This window comes from Ranitomeya imitator, chromosome 6, assembly GCF_032444005.1.
Source record: "Ranitomeya imitator isolate aRanImi1 chromosome 6, aRanImi1.pri, whole genome shotgun sequence".
Lineage (NCBI taxonomy): Eukaryota > Metazoa > Chordata > Amphibia > Anura > Dendrobatidae > Ranitomeya > Ranitomeya imitator.
The window spans coordinates 248,017,311-248,037,899 of NC_091287.1; the positions used below are offsets into that span (position 1 = coordinate 248,017,311).

At 43.0% G+C, this 20,589-nt stretch overlaps 1 protein-coding gene across 1 annotated transcript in view; it reads right to left on the reverse strand.

The window, feature by feature from the left end:
- CTNNAL1 (catenin alpha like 1) overlaps positions 1-20,589 on the reverse strand; it is a 412,273-nt gene that overhangs the window by 75,322 nt on the left and 316,362 nt on the right. The window contains exons 9-11 of the mRNA XM_069730576.1: positions 16,386-16,544; positions 11,354-11,446; positions 3,869-4,019 (exon numbers count right to left, since the gene is read on the reverse strand). Of these exons, the coding sequence (XP_069586677.1) occupies positions 3,869-4,019; positions 11,354-11,446; positions 16,386-16,544 (403 nt within the window). The remainder of the gene's footprint in view (positions 1-3,868; positions 4,020-11,353; positions 11,447-16,385; positions 16,545-20,589) is intronic.

The following is a 20,589-nucleotide window of genomic DNA, read 5'->3' on the forward strand; positions in this document are numbered from 1 at the left end:
ACTTAGTGTCAGCCTCCTGGCGGCAGAAGCATACACCCACAGTCCTGTGTCCCCCAATGAGGCGAAGGAGATAAAGCCCCACTCAGGCCAAGCATCTGTCAATGGAAATATATGGGGCTTCCACATTACTGGTAGCACAAAAGACTCGGAAAAAGAGAAATGGCTCCTCGCCCCCTCCAAATGAAATTCAGCAAATTCTGCGCTACCAAATCCAAATGACCTCTCACTTCTGTGCCTAAACCACATTTAACGTTCACTTGTTTTGCATTTCTGTAGTGATGAGAGCCCCCCAATTTACGGGTGCATGTCTCTAGAAGCAAGAGCTGTGCACTACAACTAACCGGTCACTACAACGTACTGGTCACTACAACAACAGTTTGCAATTTTCACTCAGCAACATCCACTGCTGCTTCTTTATAGAAAACACCCACGGAGTCAAAATTGTCACTACACCTGTAGATAAATCTCAAAGTTGCACAATTTCCAAAATGGGGTCATTTGAGGGGGGATTCTGCTCTTCGAACACTTAGGGACTCTGTAGATGGAGTTCGCAAACTATTCTAGGAAAATCTGCACTCCATAGCTCCCGAGTCTTGGCTAAGCAGTACTATACAGCCACATATGGGGTATTTCCATGTTCAGTTGTGGGACAAATTTTGGTGCCATTTTCACCCATTTGAAAATGTAATTTCTGGGGCTAAAACAAAATTTTGGTGGTAAAAATTTAATTATTTTTCTTCACTTACCAATGGAATAAAAATTCTGTGACACACCAGTTGTGTCAATATGACCACTGCATCTCTATATTAAATCATCAAGAGGTGTAGTTTGTAAAATGGGGTCACTTATGAGGGGTTATGCTGCTCTGGTACCACAGGAGCTCTCCCAGTGGGTCATAAACATGCAAACCATAACAGTAAAATCTGCACTGTATTATGGCGCTCCTTCCTTTTTGAGCTTTGCACTGTTCCACGAAAATATTTCCCGATTATGTGTAGGTTATTGGCGCACTCATGACAAATTTTTACAACAAACTGAGGCATATTTGTTCACATTAGCCCTTAGAAAAATTAAATACTTGGAGCTAAAACAACATTTTAGAACTAAAAATGTAATTATTCTTTCTTCAAAGCCGAATTATACAAAATTTTGTGAGGCACATGTGGTGGCAATATGATCACTGAATTCATTGAGGGGTGTAGGTTGTAAAATGAGGTCACATATGGGGGGATTCTGCTGCTCTTAAACCTTAGGGGTTCTGCCAATGTGACATGGCACCCTCAAACCATTCCAGCAAAATCTGAACTCCAATATGGCGCTTCTTCCCTTCTGAGCTTTGCACTGTGCTTCAAAAGTAGTTTTTGACCACAGATGGGGTATCAATGTACTCAGGAGAAATTGCACAAAAAATTTTGGGGTTGATTGTCTTGTGAAAATTTAAAAAAAATGGGGCTAAAAACATTTTTGTGGTTAAAAAAAAAAGATTTTTCGTTTTCACGGCTTAACGTTATAAATTTCTGTGAAAAGATGCTCGCCACACATCTAGATAAGTTCCTTGAGAGGTCTAGTTTCCAAAGTGGAGGGTTTCCACTCTTTAGACACATCAGGGGCTCTCCAAACATGACATGGCATTCGCTTTCGATTCCAAGCTTTCGAGCCCTGCCGTGCATCCAAACAGTAATTTTCCCCCACATACAGAGTGCTCAGGAGAAACTGCACAACAAGTTTTGGGGTTCATTTCTTCGGTTACTTTTGTGACAATAAAGAACTTTGGATCTAAAGTAAATATTTTGTAAAAAAGGGTTAAATGTAAATTTTTTCCTTCAAAGTTGCAAAATTCCTGTGATGCACCTGAAGGGTTAATAAACTTTTTGAATAGAGTTTTGTGCACCTTGAGGGGTGCAGTATTTAGAAAGGTGTCAATATTGGGTATTTTCTGTCATATACACCCCTCAAATTCACTTTAAATGTGATGTGGTCCCTAAAAATATGGGTTTGTAAAATCTGTTGGAAAAATTAGAAATTGCTGGTAAACTTTTAACCCTTCTAACTTCATAAAAAAATTATGTTTTCAAAATTGTGCTGATGTAAAGTTGACATGTGGGAAATGTTATTTATTAACTATTTTGTGTGACATATCTCTCTGATTTAAGGGCATTAAAAAAAATTTCCAAGTTTAAAAATAGCTAAATTTTCAAAATTTTAGCCAAATTTCCATTTTTTTCAAAAATAGCAGCAAGTCATATCGAAGAAATTTTACCATAATCACGAAGTATAGTATGTCCCGAAAAAATCTCAGAATCAGTGGGATCCGTTGAAATGTTCCACAGCTATTACCTCAAGGTGACACTGGTCAGAATTATAAAATTTGGCATGGTCAGGAAGGCGAAAACAGGCTTAGGAGGTAAAAAGTGTTGAAGGGGGCCTTTCACCAGTTTTAGCATGTTAAACTGTCGCCGTCATGGAATAGTGGATGTACAGCTGAATAAAACGGCTTTAATTTTTTAATTTGACATATACTTTGCACAAATATTAGATAGTAAATATTAGGTTTGAATTTATTATAAGTCCAAGTGAGTATTAGCAGAGATTCTTTTCTGGGGACGTGTACTTTTTCCCCTGCCTGAGGTTGATCAATCATAACCAGAAGGCATCATGCAGGGGAAAAAAAACAAAAAAAACACATCCACTAGATAAGCTTCGAGCAAGCTTTCTCCTGTGAGACAAGTAATGAGTGTAATTTCAAACAGCTCTATCTTTCTTCTTATGGCAGTTACTACAGATTAACAGCAGCATCTAAATGGTTAACCGCCGCTTCTCAGCTCAAGCCGCCACAGATATAGATTAGACACAGATGCAGACTAGGTAATATTGCCAGTTTCTACTGCATGTGGAGGTAGCATACCTCCTGAGCTTTCTCCATATGTGGCCATTGCAGGGAAGGACATACAGTTACATACAGCTCTATCAAAAATTAAGAGATCAACACCCTGCCATGGGCACCCCAATCTCCAGACCTGAACCCCATTGAAAACCTCTGGAATGTAATCAAGAGGATGATGCATAGTCACAAGCCATCAAACAAAGAAGAACTGCTTGCATTTTTGCAGTGTGAAAGACTGGTGGAAAGCATGCCAAGATGTATGAAAGCTGTGATTAAAAATCATGGTTATTCCACAAAATACTGATTTCTGAACTCTCCCCGAGTTAAAACATTAGTATTGTTGTTTCTAAATGATTATGAACTTGTTTTCTTTGCATTATTTGAGGTCTGAAAGCACAGTTTGTGTGTTTGTTGTTTTGTTTTTTTTTATTTTGACCATTTTTCTTTCTCAGAAAAAAATACAAAATGTATTGCTTGGAAATTGAGAGACATGTCAGAGGTTTACAGAATAAAATAATTTATATTTTAGTCAAAAATATACCTATAAAGAGAAAAATCAGACAAACTGAACATTTTGCAGTGGTTTCTTAATTTTTACCAGAGCTTTACATATGCGCGAAGAGGTTAAAGCTGATCGCAGGAGGTCCAGCAGGGGGACAATTTTGTGATCTGCTTATTTTAAATTGACCCTTATAGCAACTATGCAATGTCCAAAGAGGATAAACTTTTTAACAAGATAAAGTAAAATTAATTATGATAAAGACCATCTATTCATATTGGCATTTGCATGTTTACCTCTGTAAGAAATTGGTAAATTCTTAGAACAAGTTTAGTAAGATGAAATATAAGTAAAATACCATCTACTTATTATACTTCAAGCTACTGGAGAAATTGGTCCCAAGGAAAAAATTATTACAGTAAAACAAATAAAATAAGCAGTTAAGTCATTGCACGTTCTAGTAGGCAGACAATATTTTTTTTTACCTCGTCTTCCCTCAAACACGTCATTAATTTCCCGCACTAAAATGGACATATCACTCAGTTGAGACTCCCAGGCTTCACAGAAGACATCTAAGTTTTCTTTAGCAATCTTACTGGTTGGATGCAGAGCTAGAGTTTCTGCTGCTGACACAATCTGGAAATTAGAAAATGTGGGGAGGTGAAAATAACACAAACATTCTGTAATTTTCCACATTTTGGTAATTTATCAATGTAGTGTATGCAAGGTAGAAAACTGGAGTAAGAAAAAAGTTGGTGCAAGCAACCAACTTTAAGGCTATGTGAACACGTTGCGGATTGGTGTGTGGATTTTTCCGCACCGTTTTTGCAAAATCAGCAGGTAAACCGCACTGCGATTTACCGCGGTTTTTCTGCAGATTCCACATGCGATTTTACACCTGCAGATTCCTACTGAGGAGCAGGTGTAAACCGCTGCGGAATCGACACAAAGAATTGACATGCTGCGGAAAAAACACCACTGCGCTTCTGCACTTTTTTTTTCCGCAGCACGTGCACTGCGGATTTTGTTTTCCATATGTTTACATGGTACTGTACAACGCATGGAAACCTGCTGCAGATTGGCAGCGTCAAATCCGCTGCAGATCCGCAGGAAAATCAGCAACATGTGCACATACCCCAAGAACAGCAATGAAGCTTCAATAGACTAGACCCACCACCACTTCAAAAAAAAAAAAAAGAAAAAAAGAACATACATCTGTTATACCGTATCAAACATTTGACAAGATAGAACAGAAAAAAATAGGATGCATATGGGCACAATATAAAAATTGGAAGAGGACCCTCAGTTTACACAGAACATTATGTTCAGTGATAAGGCAAATTTTTTTGGGGAGGGCCATTTATATGGATACACCTAAATAACATGGGAATTGGTGACAGTTTTCTTGCATAGGGTGTCTTGTATCTGCTGCAATGACCCGGGTACTGCATTCACCAGGCATCAAACACCATTTCTATCCGCTCCTCACGTGTTAACCTCTGCGACATGTCAATGACTGTTAAAGAGAAACGTGTAAATAACTCATTAAAAAATAAAGCTACCTTAAAACCAAGCACACCATTGTTTTTCTTGTGAAATTCTCAATAAGTTTGATGTCTCACATGACCCTCTTACCAGTGGAAAAAATAAAGTTGGATCCAAAAAGGCCGACTTCAAAATGACCGCCATGGTCACCACCCAGCTTGAAAAGATTTCCCCCTCCCATATGCTTTTGTCCCACAAACAGGAAGTTGATATCACCAACCACTCCCATTTTATTTTAGGTGTATACATTTACACGGCCAACCCTGTATATTAAGCAATAAATAACAGAAATGAAAAGAAAATCCTATATGGGTAAATGCACAGGCATGTAAAAGAAAACGGTAAATAGACCTACCGGTAATTGTATTTCCAGGAATCCATCCTGACAGCACCCTGGAGGTCGTCCTTCTTATCCATAGTGGGACAGGAAACCACGAGAGTTTAAAAGGACCCTCCCCCTTCTACCCTTCAGTGATTTTCCAAAGAAACACATCTGGATGGATGCAAAAAGAGAATTTTATTTTGAACATAATTTTTATACAAATGTTACTTCACATAAGTATACAACGTATTTGTAATAGGGAGGGAACTAACAGTGCTGTCAGGATGGATTCCTGGAAATACAATTACCGGTAGGTCTAATTACCATTATCCAGGTCACCACCTGACAGCACCCTGTAGAAGTGCCAAAGGAGATTTTGGTCCTAGGGTGGGACTACTGCCTGAAGCACCTTCCTGCCAAAAGCTAGCTGAGAAGAGACTACATCTAGCTTGTAATGTTTTGAAAAGGTACTGAGGCTAGACCAATATGCAGCTCTGCAGATCTGATCTGCCGAAGCCCCCCCTTTCTCTGCCCATGAAGCTGCCATAGCCCTGGATGAATGAACTTTAAGATTGTCTGGGGGATCCCTACCCTGTGCCTGATAAGCCAGACTAATGGTAGACCTTATCCATCTCGCAATGGTGGATTTTGATGGACCCCCATAAAGGACAAAGATTACTATCCTGTCTACAGGCCCAAGTTGCTTCTAAGTATTTAAGTACAGTTTCCCTGACATCCAGGTTATGGAAAAAAAATTCTTTTTTATTTCTGGGAAACTGGCAAAATTGTTTAATACCAAAATGATGGAAGCACTACTTCCTGATTTATATTTGAAGTCGAGACCACTTTAGGAAGAAAACCTGGATCAAGTCTTAAAACCAGCCTATCGTCGAAAATCTGTAGATAGGGATTCTGGGTGGACAGGGCCTGAAGTTCCCCCAGTCTTTTAGCCGATGTAATGGCCACTAGGAAGACTGTTTTGAGGGAAAGATTAGCAATGTCCATCTCTTTTGCTATATCAAATGGATCTTTACACAACTCGTTAAGGACCAGGTTAAGATCCCAAGGTGGGACGGATTTCCTAATTAAGGGTCTCAACCTTTGAACCACTCTGGAAAACCGAGCTATCCAAGGGTGGGAAGCTAGGGTAGAATCATAAAATACACTGAGGGCTGCCACCTGGACCCTCAGAGTACTTGGTTAAAGACATTTTTGAATCCCTGCTGCAAAAAAATCAAGAATTTTAGGAATGTCAGGGTGGTCAACATCGACTGTTGTGTCTCCACAAAAACTGCAGAATTTTTTCCATATCTTTAGATAGATTGCGGAGGTGACCGGCTTCCTACTTGCTTGAAGTACGGAGATGACTCCTTCCGAGAGCCCATTTGCTTTCAGGATATGGCGTTCAGGATCCTAGCTGCTAACTGGAGGCTTCCTGGGTTCTGATGAAGAATCAGACCCTGGAAGAGTAGATCTTCCCTTTCCGGACGGAGATAGGGTTCCTCTACCGACAACTTCCTCAGCAAAGGGAACCAGCTTCTTTTGGACCAGGAAGGAACCACCAAAATAACCAGTGGTCTGTCCTCGCATATTTTCCTGAGGATTCTCGGTATTAATGCAAAAGGGGGGAAAGCATATAACAGACCCCTGCTCCATGACAGAGAGAGCGTCTACTCCCGCAGGCCCTTCTTGTGGGTTCAGCGAATAAAAGGTACCGAACTTTGCGTTTCATCTGGTCGCGAATAAGTCCACTGTCGGTGTTCCCCAGCGCTGACATATTCTGTTGAAAACTTCACTGTTCAGTTCCCACTCCGTTGCCGATAGTTTTTCTCTGCTCAGGAAATCTGCAACTTGGTTCCTCGAACCTTCCAGATGCACTGCAGAAATTGAGAGCACCGACTTCTCCGCCCATCTGAAAATTTGATCTGCCAGATGTTGTAGTTTTGGATGTCTTGGACCACCCTGGTGGCGAGGAAAAGCTACCGTCGTCGTGTTGTCCGAAATAATCGTTAGATGTTTGTGCCTTAGCAGGGCCTGCGCCGAACAGATGACCTTCCAAACTGCATGTAGTTCTCTGTGATTTGAGGAATTCTTGCTGTCTGTCGAATTCCACTGCCCTTGGTAGTATCTTCCAAGGACCTGACCGCCCCAACCTAGTTGGCTTGCATCTGTGGTCACCGTGACAGCTGGAGACTGGAGCCATGGGACGCCCATTTGTAGGTTTCTTGGAATCGTCCACCAATGTAGGTACTGCTTGACCAGATGGGATAGGTGGAATTCCTTGTCCAGTGAGTTTTGTCTTCTGTCCCAGGAAGCGAGAACTGCTCTCTGTAACCGACGGGAAGGAAACTGGTTCCAGCTGACACACGGGATGCAGGCTGTCATCAATCCCAGGATCTTCATTGCATCTTTGATAGAAATTCGACTCCTCAAAAATTGGCGAATCCTTATTATTAAGTCGGACTGCTTCTTGTCTGGAAGAAAAGATTTCCTGACATTTGAGTCCAGAATAACGCCTAGGAATTTTATCCTTGGTTTGGGTGCGAGTTTATCACCCAACCTAGTTTTTGCAGTGTGGAAATCACCAACTGACAGTCGATTTTGAGCTGCCCCACAGAGTCTGCCACTATTAAAAAATCATCTAGATAGGGTATTATCGTGATGTCCCGTTTTCTTAGATAAGGCACTACTTCTACGACAAGTTTTGTAGAAATCCTGGGCGCTGTTGCCAGACCAATTGGGAGGCAACGAAACTGAAAATGAAACATCCTTCCTTCCATTTCTACCGCAAACCTGAGGTATTTTTGATGATCTGGAAAGACTGGTATGTGATAATACACACTTTTTAAGTCTAAAGTACACATTACCACATTTTTTCCTAACAGGGGAATTGTGGAACGTATTGACTCCATCTTGATCCTCTTGTATTGCAGCCATTTGTTTAAAGGCTTGAGGTTTATTATAGTTCGGGATTCCCCCGAAGGTTTCTTTATAGAGAAGAGGCCTGAGTAATGTCCTCTTCCTATCTGTTGAGGAGGAACAGGAGATATTGCCTCCATTCGCAGAAGATCCTGTATGTCTGACCACATAGGGGAGGCTGATGAGAGATGGACGTTTGATACAAAATATCTTTCTGGAGGAAGAGAGACGAACTTTATTCTGTACCCCTGGGATATGACCTGAAGGACCCAAGGACTTCTGGTAATCCTCTCCCAATGTCCCAGGAAGTTCAACAACCGACCCCCTTCCTGGTGGCGTCATTTCCTTCGAAACTCTGATCTAGAGGTCAAGGGACCGGAATCTCTATTTTTGTTCCTACTTTCTCCCCTTTTCTGATAGCTCCACCTCCCCTGTTTTCCCTATAGTCTGATCTCTGACTATAATAGGGCCTGCGAAAGGGCTGGTACTTCTTACGTTTCTCCTCTGGAAAGCCCTTTTTTTCATCTGAAGCTTTCTCCAGAATATCATCAAGTATGGGCCCAAAGACTCTGCCTCATGAAAAGGGAATGGAGCACAAATTATTTTTTGAATGAACATCCCCTGACCAGTTCTTTAACCATATAGCCCTCCTGGCTGCATTTGATAAAAACTGGCCTCTAGCTGTGAACCTAACCGATTCTGCAGTAGCATCTGCAAGAAAGCCAGTTGCTAGTTTCAGTAGAGGGATAGCTTTAATAATAGACTCTCTGGGGGTTCTAGCTGACAATTGATCTTTCAAGTCATCTACCCATTAATGCATGGCTCGCGCCACAGATGTCGCCGCAATATTTGTGCGGATTACAGCCGCTGAACTTTCCCAGGTTCTTTTTAAGAGCCCATCCGCCATACGGTCCATTGGCTCCTTTAAGTTAGAGGAGTCCTCGAATGGAATGGCGGTTCTTTTAGACACTTTTGCAAGCGGAATGTCAATTTTGGGGATATCTTCCCACTCCTTGACCTCCTCATGATCAAATGGTAGGCGAAGTCTCTAGGAATTAATATCCTCCTTTCTGCTTCTTCCCATTCTTCTAAGATCATAGAACGAATATGGGCATTTACAGGGAAGACTTTCGAAGTCTGAGAACTTAGCCCCCCAAACATCTCGTCTTGAACTGACTGAAGTTAAGAGGCTCCTCAAATTGCATAGTCCGTCTAATTGCCTCTAGGAGCTCATCTATATCATTAGATGAGAACAAATATTTATTCCCTCTTTCAGGAGGCTCCCTGATCAACTCCTCATCATCCAGATCTGAATCAAAAGAGCTGTCCTCGGATTACCGATCCGATTCTCTCTGTCTTTTCCTAGATCTCTGTGGATCCTGAGGGTCAGACTGGATGGGCTGGGGAAAGGTTAAGCCAGATATCGAGGCCTGCATCTCTTCTCTGACAATGGCTCTCATGTTTGACATCAGGGAAGCTTGCTCTTCTCCCACAATACGGCTGGTGCAAGATTCACAAAGCGATTTCTGCCAAGAGTCTTTGAGCACAGATGGGGCACTTCTTACACTTGCCGGGCTTCTTAGCCACCGACGGGGCCTACAACAGATAATATAAACACCTGATGGGCTCATACAATTATTGAAATTATAGGGAGCAGACCCCCAGCCGGGGACTTACATGTGCCGGGCCCTCCTGCAGTGTTTCTGATCTCGTATCCTCCATGCTGCTGCACTAGGCTGGCACCCACTGAACACATGCAGAATCAGATAGCGCAGGACTCAGCGGTCTTCACACATACCTTTTATATCCTTAGTGTCGCTGTCGCCTGCCCGGAGCCTCCTTACGTCGCGGAGAGTAGGAGGGAAGAGGACGCTGCTCCATGCTGCCGGCCGCGACCCGGAAGTGACGCGCGCAGCAGACGTGAACCGGAAGTGACTCTCCAGGAAGCCGATGCGGTCCGCACTCCTGGCCACAGACACCGCGGCTCATGTCCTCACTATGGCCTGCACTCACCCCGGGATCCGCTTGTCAAGGGAGCACCCTGCAGAGGCGTCCGGACGCAGGTACATCAGGGCTACATCCAGTCCAGGGTCAAGAGCCCCCCCAGGGGGAAGCGACCCGTCACCAGGAGCAGCGCTACACCGGTGCTGCTGAGGGACCCCATTACTCAGGTTTCAGCTAAGCAGGGTCTTGCAGTGGGAAGGAAGAGGCCAAACCCACCGATCCTCACCACCTGCATGGGACAGACGGAGCTCTCGTCGTTCCCATCCACAGTGGGACAGGAAAAACGCTGAAGGGTGGAAGGGGGAGGGTCCGTTTAAACTCTCGTGGTTTCCTGTCCCACTATGGATAAGAAGGACGACCTCCAGGGTGCTGTCAGGTGGTGACCTGGAAAATATACGATATCACTGAGCCAGTAATGACAAGCTGGGGGTGGAGAAACACATATCGCCACCAACGTTGGCCAGGGAAAGCCGCCACCTTTAGCACCATTTTTCATGTATAGCAGAATTTTGACCAGATAATGTAATATAAAGAATATTTCTAATGATTAGCACAGATAACATATTGCAGTTTCTATCACTGTAAAAAAAAGTAGCCATGTATAACGATAAAGAGAGGCAATTAGATCCAAAACGAAAATAAGGGTGGCACAATCATTGTCCTTCAAATCTACTCCTCGATGACCAGATTGTATGAAGATGAACAGAGGGATCTGTGCCTTCTGGAAAGAAGCATTTCTAAGAGATATCAGGTAACGCAAATATTCACATTATTGGCCTCCATAAGGCAGGAAATAATCTGATGGAGTTAATAAAACGGTCTCCTTTCCCTTTAGGCCAGGTCACATTATGTTCCTGCACCATTAGCAGAGTGCCAGCTCCTGTGCTCCAGTTACATGTTTCTTCTCACTAAAAGCACTTCAGTAAGGGATAGATAAACTTTGGCAGTGATTCTGACTTGTAAAATCCGTAATTACCCGTTGGTAAATTCTGCTATTGTTTAAAGTCGAGTTGCTGCATAAACAAAGACGTTTTATGTTGTCGAGTCTTCTTAATTAGATTTGCTTTTGCCGTTCATAATGACTGCAGTGTCACCTCATATTAACTGCATATTAACTGTTTGCTTGTTTTTTCTCTATCAATGTCAAAAAGGCAAAACAGGATTTCATAGCTTTCCATACCTGAGGACCAGTCACCTGAAACGTATCTTCTGCATGAATACATGTGATTTCCAAAGGTTCTGTGCCTGAAACATGTCTCAACAGCCGACAAGTCTGCAAGCAAGAGAAGAAATTCCTTAGTAATGAAAAATGTCTATGCCCTTATGTTATGATTCAGTATGAAGCACCAAGACAAAAACAATTAATATAGCTTTAGGTCATAACTGTTACCCCCATCATTTACAGTGGTATCTTCAACTGTCTGCAGCTTAACAGGAACAATATCATCTTACTCCGACAGTACATTCCATGTGTCAACAGTAGAATGGTGATGTGCTATACTGTAACAATCCACCATTTGTAGTAAGAACAAAAAAAAAAAAACAGAAAATCTGAAACATTTTATTATTATTCTCTTAGGGAGTGGACAATGGGTGGGGAGATGCCGCCGGAGACCGAGATAGACGGGAGAATAGTCGGACAGGTTGGTTCCCAGCAGTTACTCCCTGCCCTCTGTCAAACTAAATTTTTCTCTGAAACACCGCATCGTTTCCGAGTCACATATACAGTGCCTTGCAAAAGTATTCGGCCCCTTGGAACTTTTCAACCTTTTCCAACATATCATGCTTCAAAGATACTAAATGTAAATTTTTGGTGAAATAACAAGTGGAACACAATTGTGAAGTTGAACGAAATTTATTGGTTATTTTAAATTTTTGTGGAAATTCAAAAACTGAAAAGTGGGGCTTGCAATATTATTCAGCCCTTTTACTTTCAGTGCTGCAAACTCACTCCAGAAGTTCATTGTGGATCTCTGAATGATTCAATGTTGTCATAAATGCCTAATGATGATAAATATAATCCACCTGTGTGTAATCAAGTCTCCGTATAAATGCACCTGCTCTGTGATAGTCTCAGGGTTCTGTTTGAAGCACAGAGAGCATCATGAAGACGAAGGAACACAACAGGCAGATCCGTGATACTGTTGTGGAGGCGTTTAGAGCTAGATTTGGATACAAAATGATTTCCAAAACTTTAAACATCCCAAGGAGCACTGTGCAAGTGATCATATTGAAATGGAAGGAGTATCATACCACTGCAAATCTACCAAGACCCAGCCATCCCTCTAAACTTTCATCTCAAACAAGGAGAAGACTGATCAGAGATGGCCAAGAGGCCCATGATCACTCTGGATGAACTGCAGAGATCTACAGCTGAGGTGGGACAGTCTGTCTATAGGACAACAATCAGTCGTACACTACACAAATCTAGCATTTGTGGAACAGTGGCAAGAAGAAAGCCATTTCTCAAAGATATCCATAAAAAATGTCCTTTAACGTTTGCAACAAGCCACCTGGGAGACACACCAAACATGTGGAAGAAGGTGCTCTGTTCAGATGAAACCAAAGTCGAACCTTTTGGCAATAATGCCAAATGATATGTTTGGCGTAAAGGCAACACAGCTCATCACCCTGAACACACCATCCCCACTGTCAAACATGGTGGTGGCAGCATCATTGTTTGGGCTTAAAATTGTTTGTTTACAATTGAAGGGAAGATGGATGGAGCCAAAATACAGGACCATTCTTGAACAAAACCTGTTGGAGTCTGCAAAAGACCTGAGACTGGGATGGAGATTAGTCTTCCAACAAGACAATGATCCTAAACATAAAGCAAAATCTACAATGGAATGGTTCACAAATAAACGTATCCAGGTGTTAGAATGGCCAAGTCAAAATCCAGACCTCAATCCAATTGAGAATCTGTGGAAAGAGCTGAAAACTGCTGTTCACAAACAATCTCCATCAAACCTCACTGAGCTCGAGCTGTTTGCCAAGGAAGAATGGGCAAGAATTTCAGTCTCTCGATGTACAAAACTGATAGAGACATACCCCAAGTGACTTGCAGCTGTAATCGCAGCAAAATGTGGCGCAACAAGGTATTAAGTTAAAGGGGCCAAATAATATTGCAGGCCCCACTTTTCAGTTTTAGATTTTCCACAAAAATGTAAAATAACCAATAAATTTCGTTCAACTTCACAATTGTGTTCCACTTGTTGATTCTTCACCAAAAATTTACATTTGGTATCTTTATGTTTGAAGCATGATATGTGGGAAAAGGTTGAAAAGTTCCAGGGAGCAGAAAACTTTCGCAAAGGCACTGTCCATGGCTGAAATCATACAGCCAGCGACTGATACATGCTGCCTGAGGACTGGGCCGTGTGTGTCAGTTGTCAGATTCCCTTTAACCCCTTCATGACCCCAGCTTTTTTAGGTTTTGCATTTTTGTTTTTCGCTGCCCTTTCGAAAGGGGGGTGATTTAAACTTTTATATTTTTTTTTAATCTTTTTCACATTTTTTTTTTCTTTTACCATGCTTCAATAGCCTCCATGGGAGGCTAGAAGATGGCACAACTCGATCGGCTCTGCTACATAGCAGCGATCATCAGATCTCTGCTATGTAGCTGAATTGCAGGCTTGCTATGAGCGCTGACCACAGGGTGTCGCTCCCAGCAAACCGGCATCAGTAACCATAGAGGTCTCAAGGACCTCTATGGTTACTATGCAGGAGCATCGCTGACCCACCCTATCATGTGACGGGGGACGGTGATGCGCTCATTTCCGTCCCCAGATGGCTGGAAGCACCGGTTAAATGTCGCTGTCTGCGTTTGACAGTGGCATTTAACTAGTTAATAGCGGCGGGTGAATCGCGATTTCACCTGCCTCTATTGCGGGCACATGTCAGCTGTACAAAACAGCTGACATGTCCCGGCTTTGATGTGGATTCATTGCCGGCTCCCTCATCAAAGCGGGGGTTCTGACCTCAGACATACTATCCCGTCCGAGGACAGAAAGGGGTTAATAAAACCCAAATGCAAAAATTGATTTTTAGCCCCAAATACAGTATATGCATTAAAAGGGGTTTTTCCCATTAACAAAGTTAATTTTAATTCTTTAGTCAACAGATCTTGGAATAATAATAAGTCACAATTGGATGTGTTTAAATAATAATGTTAGGGTACCGTCACACAGTGGCATTTTGATCGCTACGACGGCACGATTCGTGACGTTCCAGCGATATAGTTACGATCTCGCAGTGTCTGATACGCTCCTGCGATCAGGGACCCCGCTGAGAATCGTACGTCGTAGCAGATCATTTGAAACTTTCTATCGTCGTCTAATGTCCCGCTGTGGCGGCATGATCGCATGGTGTAACAAAGGTGTGCACGATATTGTATACGATGTGCGCATAGTAACCAACGGCTTCTACATCGCACATACGTCATGAAATTATCGCTCCAGCGTCGTACATTGCAAAGTGTGACAGCAGTCTACGACGCTGGAGCGATATTGTTACGATGCTGGAATGTCACGGATCGTGCCGTCGTAGCGATCAAAATGCCACTGTGTGATGGTACCCTTACTGTACTGAGATAATCTTATAAATGTGCCCCTGCTGTGTACTGTGTAATGGCAGTGTCTGACTGTACAGGAACATGGTCTGATCATACCACAGCGAATGGTAAGTGGAGGAAGTAAAAGAGTATACAGACAGGACAGCACGGGATCACAAAATTCTTTCTTTCTTTCTTTGAGGTAAAACACTGCTTAAAAACAGGCTGGGAAATGTTTTGTCTCCCAAAAAGAATCCACTGTGATCCCCTGCTGTAATGTCTGTATACTCTTTTGCTTCCCCCCCCCCAGGAGATGTGCTATGATCAGACCATGTCCCTGTATGGTCAGACACCGCCATTACACAGTACACAGCAGGGGCACATTTATAAGATTGTCTCAGCACAGGAATATTTTATTTAAACACATCTAATTGTGGAAATTATTACTGTTCCAAGATCTATTAATTAAACGTACTATGTTCGTGGTAAAACTGCTTTAAGGTAAGAAAAAAAGTTGTTCCCAAAAGTGGACTAGCTTATTTAAATACCATAGTTAGGCTACTTTCACACATCAGGTTTTTTGCATCAGGCTCAATCCAGCGAATGTTGGAAAAACCGGATCCAGCGCAGATTGTGAAAAACTGATGCAACGGATCCGGTATTTTGACGGATCCGGCTATGATATCTAGATTATTGGATTAAAAAAAATTTGGAGCAAGCTCAGTTTAAAAAACCAGAATCCGTCATTTTCCGGATCCGGCTCCCATTCTAGCAAACAGCTTCCGGCTTTTTCGCCGTTGCTATGGACGTTTTTTTTTCCAGAAACCGGAAACGGCAGATTTGCCGGATCCGGCAAAAACCGGACGAAACGCAATGTCATCCGGCACTAATGCAAGTCTATGGGGAAAAAACTGGATCCGGCGGCAACATTCGCCGAATCCGCTTTTTTTTAATTTAGCCGGATTTAGCCTGACAGCGAAAACCTGATGTGTGAAAGTAGCCCAAGTCAGCTATGCAAGTCTGGGATTCTTAGTTTCTCCTTTTGTCATTTTGGTGTGATAATTTGGTCTCTTTCTCATTTTACTTTTTTTTGTATTTTGTATATCTATCCCTAGCTTTAGCTAAGATACACTGACAACACTGCATCAAAGTTGCCCTGAATACATACTAATTACATTATACCTGTTGCTTACAGCATATCTGTCGGCTTGTTATACTGCCCTTCATAAGGGCAGCAAATTATAAATACGGGTTCATACTTCCAGTAACCAGAATAACAACAAGGATATTGTTACGGCTCTCCTCTACCTCTGTCTGCAATAACGGATAGGCTGAACTGCTAACTACAACCTTGGCCCTGAGGGCCAAGAGGTAGCATTGAGAGTACTTGTGTCATCAACAAGTGGAAATGATAAACTCAATATTCTTTCAGCACTCCTAGTAGCCAAATGAGAGGACTATTTTTTCAGAAATTTTCACTACTAAGCGTACAAACATTTAGTTGTATTGTGCTTTAAAATTACTTAAAAAGAAAATACATCTATATTCTTAAGCACAACCAAAGAAATCAGTAGATTCTGGGACAATATAGCTGTAGACACATACAGGCCACAGGTAGTAAAACGGTCAGACAGTAAATCATTCAGTTGCTAAAACTTACCTCTACAAGTTGTTCCTTTTGTTCCGACAACTTGCAAGTATACTCTGCCACTGCTTCTAGGTTTCCTTCTGCTCCAGCTATTTTCAAAGCTTTTAGGACAATGTGGTCAGCATGGTATTTTAATAAGTCAGATGCCAGTGTTGTAGCTGCATTGTGAAGCTAGAAGTAAACACAATTTAATTCTTCCAGTTACATCCGTACACATGCACATCAAATTAAACTTGTATAACACTAGCTATATTACATAGAAAAAACACTAAAGCTGCTTATAAAAAGCAGGTGTTGCTGCATTTTTGCTGTCTCTTGTGCATGTTGATAAAGTTTAGTGGCCCAAAAGACGTAGTTACTTACCGGTAACAGTATTTCTCGGAGCCCATGACAGCACCACGGAGAAAGGGGATCCGCCCTTCAAGGACAGGAAACCTTCAGAAAAAAAGGACGGTACCTCTCTCCCGCATAAGTTGTTTACAGAGCACGAGAGGACCTCCAGGTTAATAACACAATACTCAACATTACTATGAAGCTTAACAGGAACACCATGTGACTACATATAAATAACGAAAAATAAGTGTGCACACCCACATGTGAAGGGAGGGAATGTACAGGTGCTGTCATGGGCTCCGATAAATCCCGTTACCAGTAAGTATTTATTACTTTCTCCTTCCACCATGATGGCACCACGGAGAGAATTGCAGAGAATGTATCATTAGGAAAGGACCACCGCTTCCAGATCCCTTCTACCAAAAGTAAGGTCTGAAGAAGAGGCTAGATCCAGCCGATAGTGATTGAAGAATGTAGAGGGGGAAGACCACGTTGCAGCTCTACATATCTGCTCTATTGAGGAACCAGCTCTTTCCGCCCAGGAGGCTGCCACTGCCCTCATCAAATGAGCTTTCAGTTTCTCCTGGGTGGCCACCCCACATGAGGGGTATGACAGGGTGATGGTGTCCCTTATCCATGTCGCCAACGTGCCCTTAGAAGCTTTTTGCTCCTTACGAGGTCCCTGAAAGAACACAGAGAGATCTATCCTTCCTACACTCTCGTGTGGCTGCTAGGTATTGGATTAGGCACCTTCTGACATCTAGTGTATGTAATACTCTTTTTTCCCTGTTCTTGGGATTGAGACAAAATGAAGAGAGGGAGATCTCCTGAGATACATGGAAATGCTACACTACTTTCAGTAGGTAGGCTGGGTCGGTCTTGAGAATAACTCCAAGACTTGTGTGAAGGGAGAGCCAGCAGGTAATGTCCCTATGAGCTGATGTGAGTGCTACTAAAAGTGATGTCTTAGGTACAGGATTCTCAGCGAAGCCTCTGCCAGAGATTCTAAAGGAGGTTTGATCAGGGCTGTAAGGACCAAGTTTAAATCACAAGAAAGAGTACTCAGAGAGGGAATGGGTCTAGACCTGGCCAATGCCTTGATGAATCTGGATATCCACCGATTCCCAGCCAGGTCGTGATTGTATAGGGCCCCTAATGCTATGACTTGAGCCTTTAAAGTACTTGTAGCTAGCCTGTGTTCCAGTCCCTTCTGTAGAAACTCTAAGATAGCTGTTAGTGGAACCCCTCGTTTTAACTTGGAACTTGATGCTGAAAGGAACTTTCTCCATGTTTTCCTATACAGTTGGTTACAGGTTTTCTACTTTGTAGCAATGTGGAGATTAAGTTCGGGGAACATCCCTTATTACTCAGGAGAGCCCTCTCAAATTCCAGGCTGTCATGTGTAAGTTTGTTACCTGATTATAAAGAACCAGTAACTGAGAAAGAAGGTTCGGAAGCTCCGGAAGTATCCAGGAGTCGGAGATGGATGTCATCCTCAGCCAAGAAAACCACGTCCTCTTTGGCCAAAGGGGGCTATTAAGATCACTGTTGCCCTGTCTTCCCGGATTTTCCTCAGAACCGCCGGAATGAGGGCAATCAGAAGACAAGCATAGGCTAGATGGTGGTCCCATGGAATCATGAAGGCATCTAGCGCTATGGGGTTCTCTTTGGGGGCTATTGAGCAGAATGCATCTGCCTTCTTGTTCTGACTGATGGCAAGTAGATTTATGGAAGGACACCCCCACCTTTCTGCGATCTGATCGAACACTGACTGATTCAGTTCCCACTTGCCCTGTCTCAGCTGGGTCCGACTCAGGAAATCTGCCTTGCCATTTTCTGTCCCTCTTATGTGGAGTGCAGATAGAGACCCCAAGTTGTCCTTGGCTAACTGAAAAATGGACCTTGTCACTTTCATGAGAGGGCGGGACCGGGTTCCTCCCAGGTGATTTAGGTATGCTACCTTTATCCGGTTGTCCGAGAATACTCTTACCTAGTGTCCCTGGAAAGTGTTCAAGAATTCTAAAAGGGGGACCTTCACTGCCAATAGTTCCTTCATGTCTGAGGACACTGATCTTAGGTCCTCTGATCAGACCTCCTTGAGCTATCTGGTCGTTCATGTGAGCCCCCCCCCAACCCCTGGGGCTTGCGTCTATGGTTAGAACTTGAGAGATTGAAATCGCCCACAGAATGCCCACAGAATGCCCACAGAATGCCCAGAGTTGTTTATCCTCATCAACCATTCTATAGAAAGTACAGTTTCTGATGACAAGGTTAACTTCCCTTCTAAATGCCCTGTTAGAGAGTTTTCGGCTGATAAGATTTCCCACTGCAAATCTCTGGTGTGTATCTGAGCCCATTGAACGGCGGAAATACAGGCAGTCATGGAACCTAGAAGGAACATCGCTTTCCGCAAGGTCATAGAGGGGAAGTTCCTTATCAGAGCTATCAGGGCTATGATTTTTTGAACTTTCTTTGTTTAGTGCAGATATTACTGCACTTGGTTCGGCACAGTTTTGGATTTCCCTAGATTCAAAGGCCTGCCTAAGTTGGCCAAGCAATCCATGACTTTCTCTAGTTGGTTCTTGCAATGCTGGGGCGAGTTGCCTATGATCAGAAAATAGTCTAGGTATGGGACAATTAGGATATCTTGTTCCCTCAAGTGTGCCATTACCTCTGCCACTATCTAGGTGAACACCCATGGAGTTATGGCTAGACCGAATGGGAGGGCCGTGAACAGATAGTGCTTTACTACTCCATTTATCGGGACCGATACTCTGAAGAATTTCCGGTAGTCTCTGTGGATGGGGGGGATGTGATTGTATACGTCCTTTAGGTCCAGAATAGTCATGAAACAGTCCAGAAGCAGCATTTATACTGACATTTTTATTGTTTTCATCTTGAAGGTTTGGATTTTCAGTAACTTGCTTAGCTTCTTTCGATTTATGACTGTCCTGAACGTTCCATCTGGCTTTTTGCTCACTAACAGAGGGGAGTAGAATCCTTTGCCTTTTTCCCAGTAAGGGACCTCTTGAAGGACTGCTTTCCCTATCAGACCCAGAACCTAGTGCTCTAAGGCTAGTTGCTCTTCCTTTGAAGATCACTGGGGTGTCGTCATAAAATTTGGATGGGGAGGAGAGAGGAAGTGAAGTTTTTGAACTGATTTTATTAGGTCTAAGATCCAAGAGCTGTTGGACATTCTTTCCCAGGATGGGAGAAAGATAACCTTCCCCCCACCTGGGGAAAACTCTTATTGGGAGGTCTTCTTGTTGTCATTGGGGGGCCTGTTAAACAAGAACCCCTTGGTCTTCCCCCTTCTATACTCCCAGTTATCTAGGTTCCTGGGGGGCTTCCTCCAGATAAATTTCCTACTCAAAAAGGATTTCCTATAAGGTATTGGAGAGGATAGGGAAGTGTTTTTTATTATTCCCCGCTTTATCCAAAATATCATCAAGCGTAGGCCCGAACAAGAACTCACCCTCACAAGGAATGGAGCATAGTCTTGACTTTGGAGATCTCCTGGCCAACATTTAAGTCAGAGGGCTCGCTGGGTTGCAATAGAAAAGACTGCCGATCTGGCTGCCAGCCTGACCGAGTCTACCGATGCATCAGCCAAGAAAGCAGCAGCTCCTTTCATTACTGGGATGGAGTCAAGTATAGTGTCTCTAGAGGTTCTCGCTCTTAGCTGTGATTCTAGCTGGTATAGCCAGACCATCAGTGACCTGGCAGTATAAATGACAGCTACCGCTGGTTTTAGCCCCCCTCTCCCCCCGACTGCCTTCCATGGCCACTTCAGGAAGGTATTCGCTTTTTTGTCCATGGATCCTTCAATACCCCCATGTTCTCCAAGGAAAGGGAAAACTTTTTGGAAGCCATGGCAATTGCC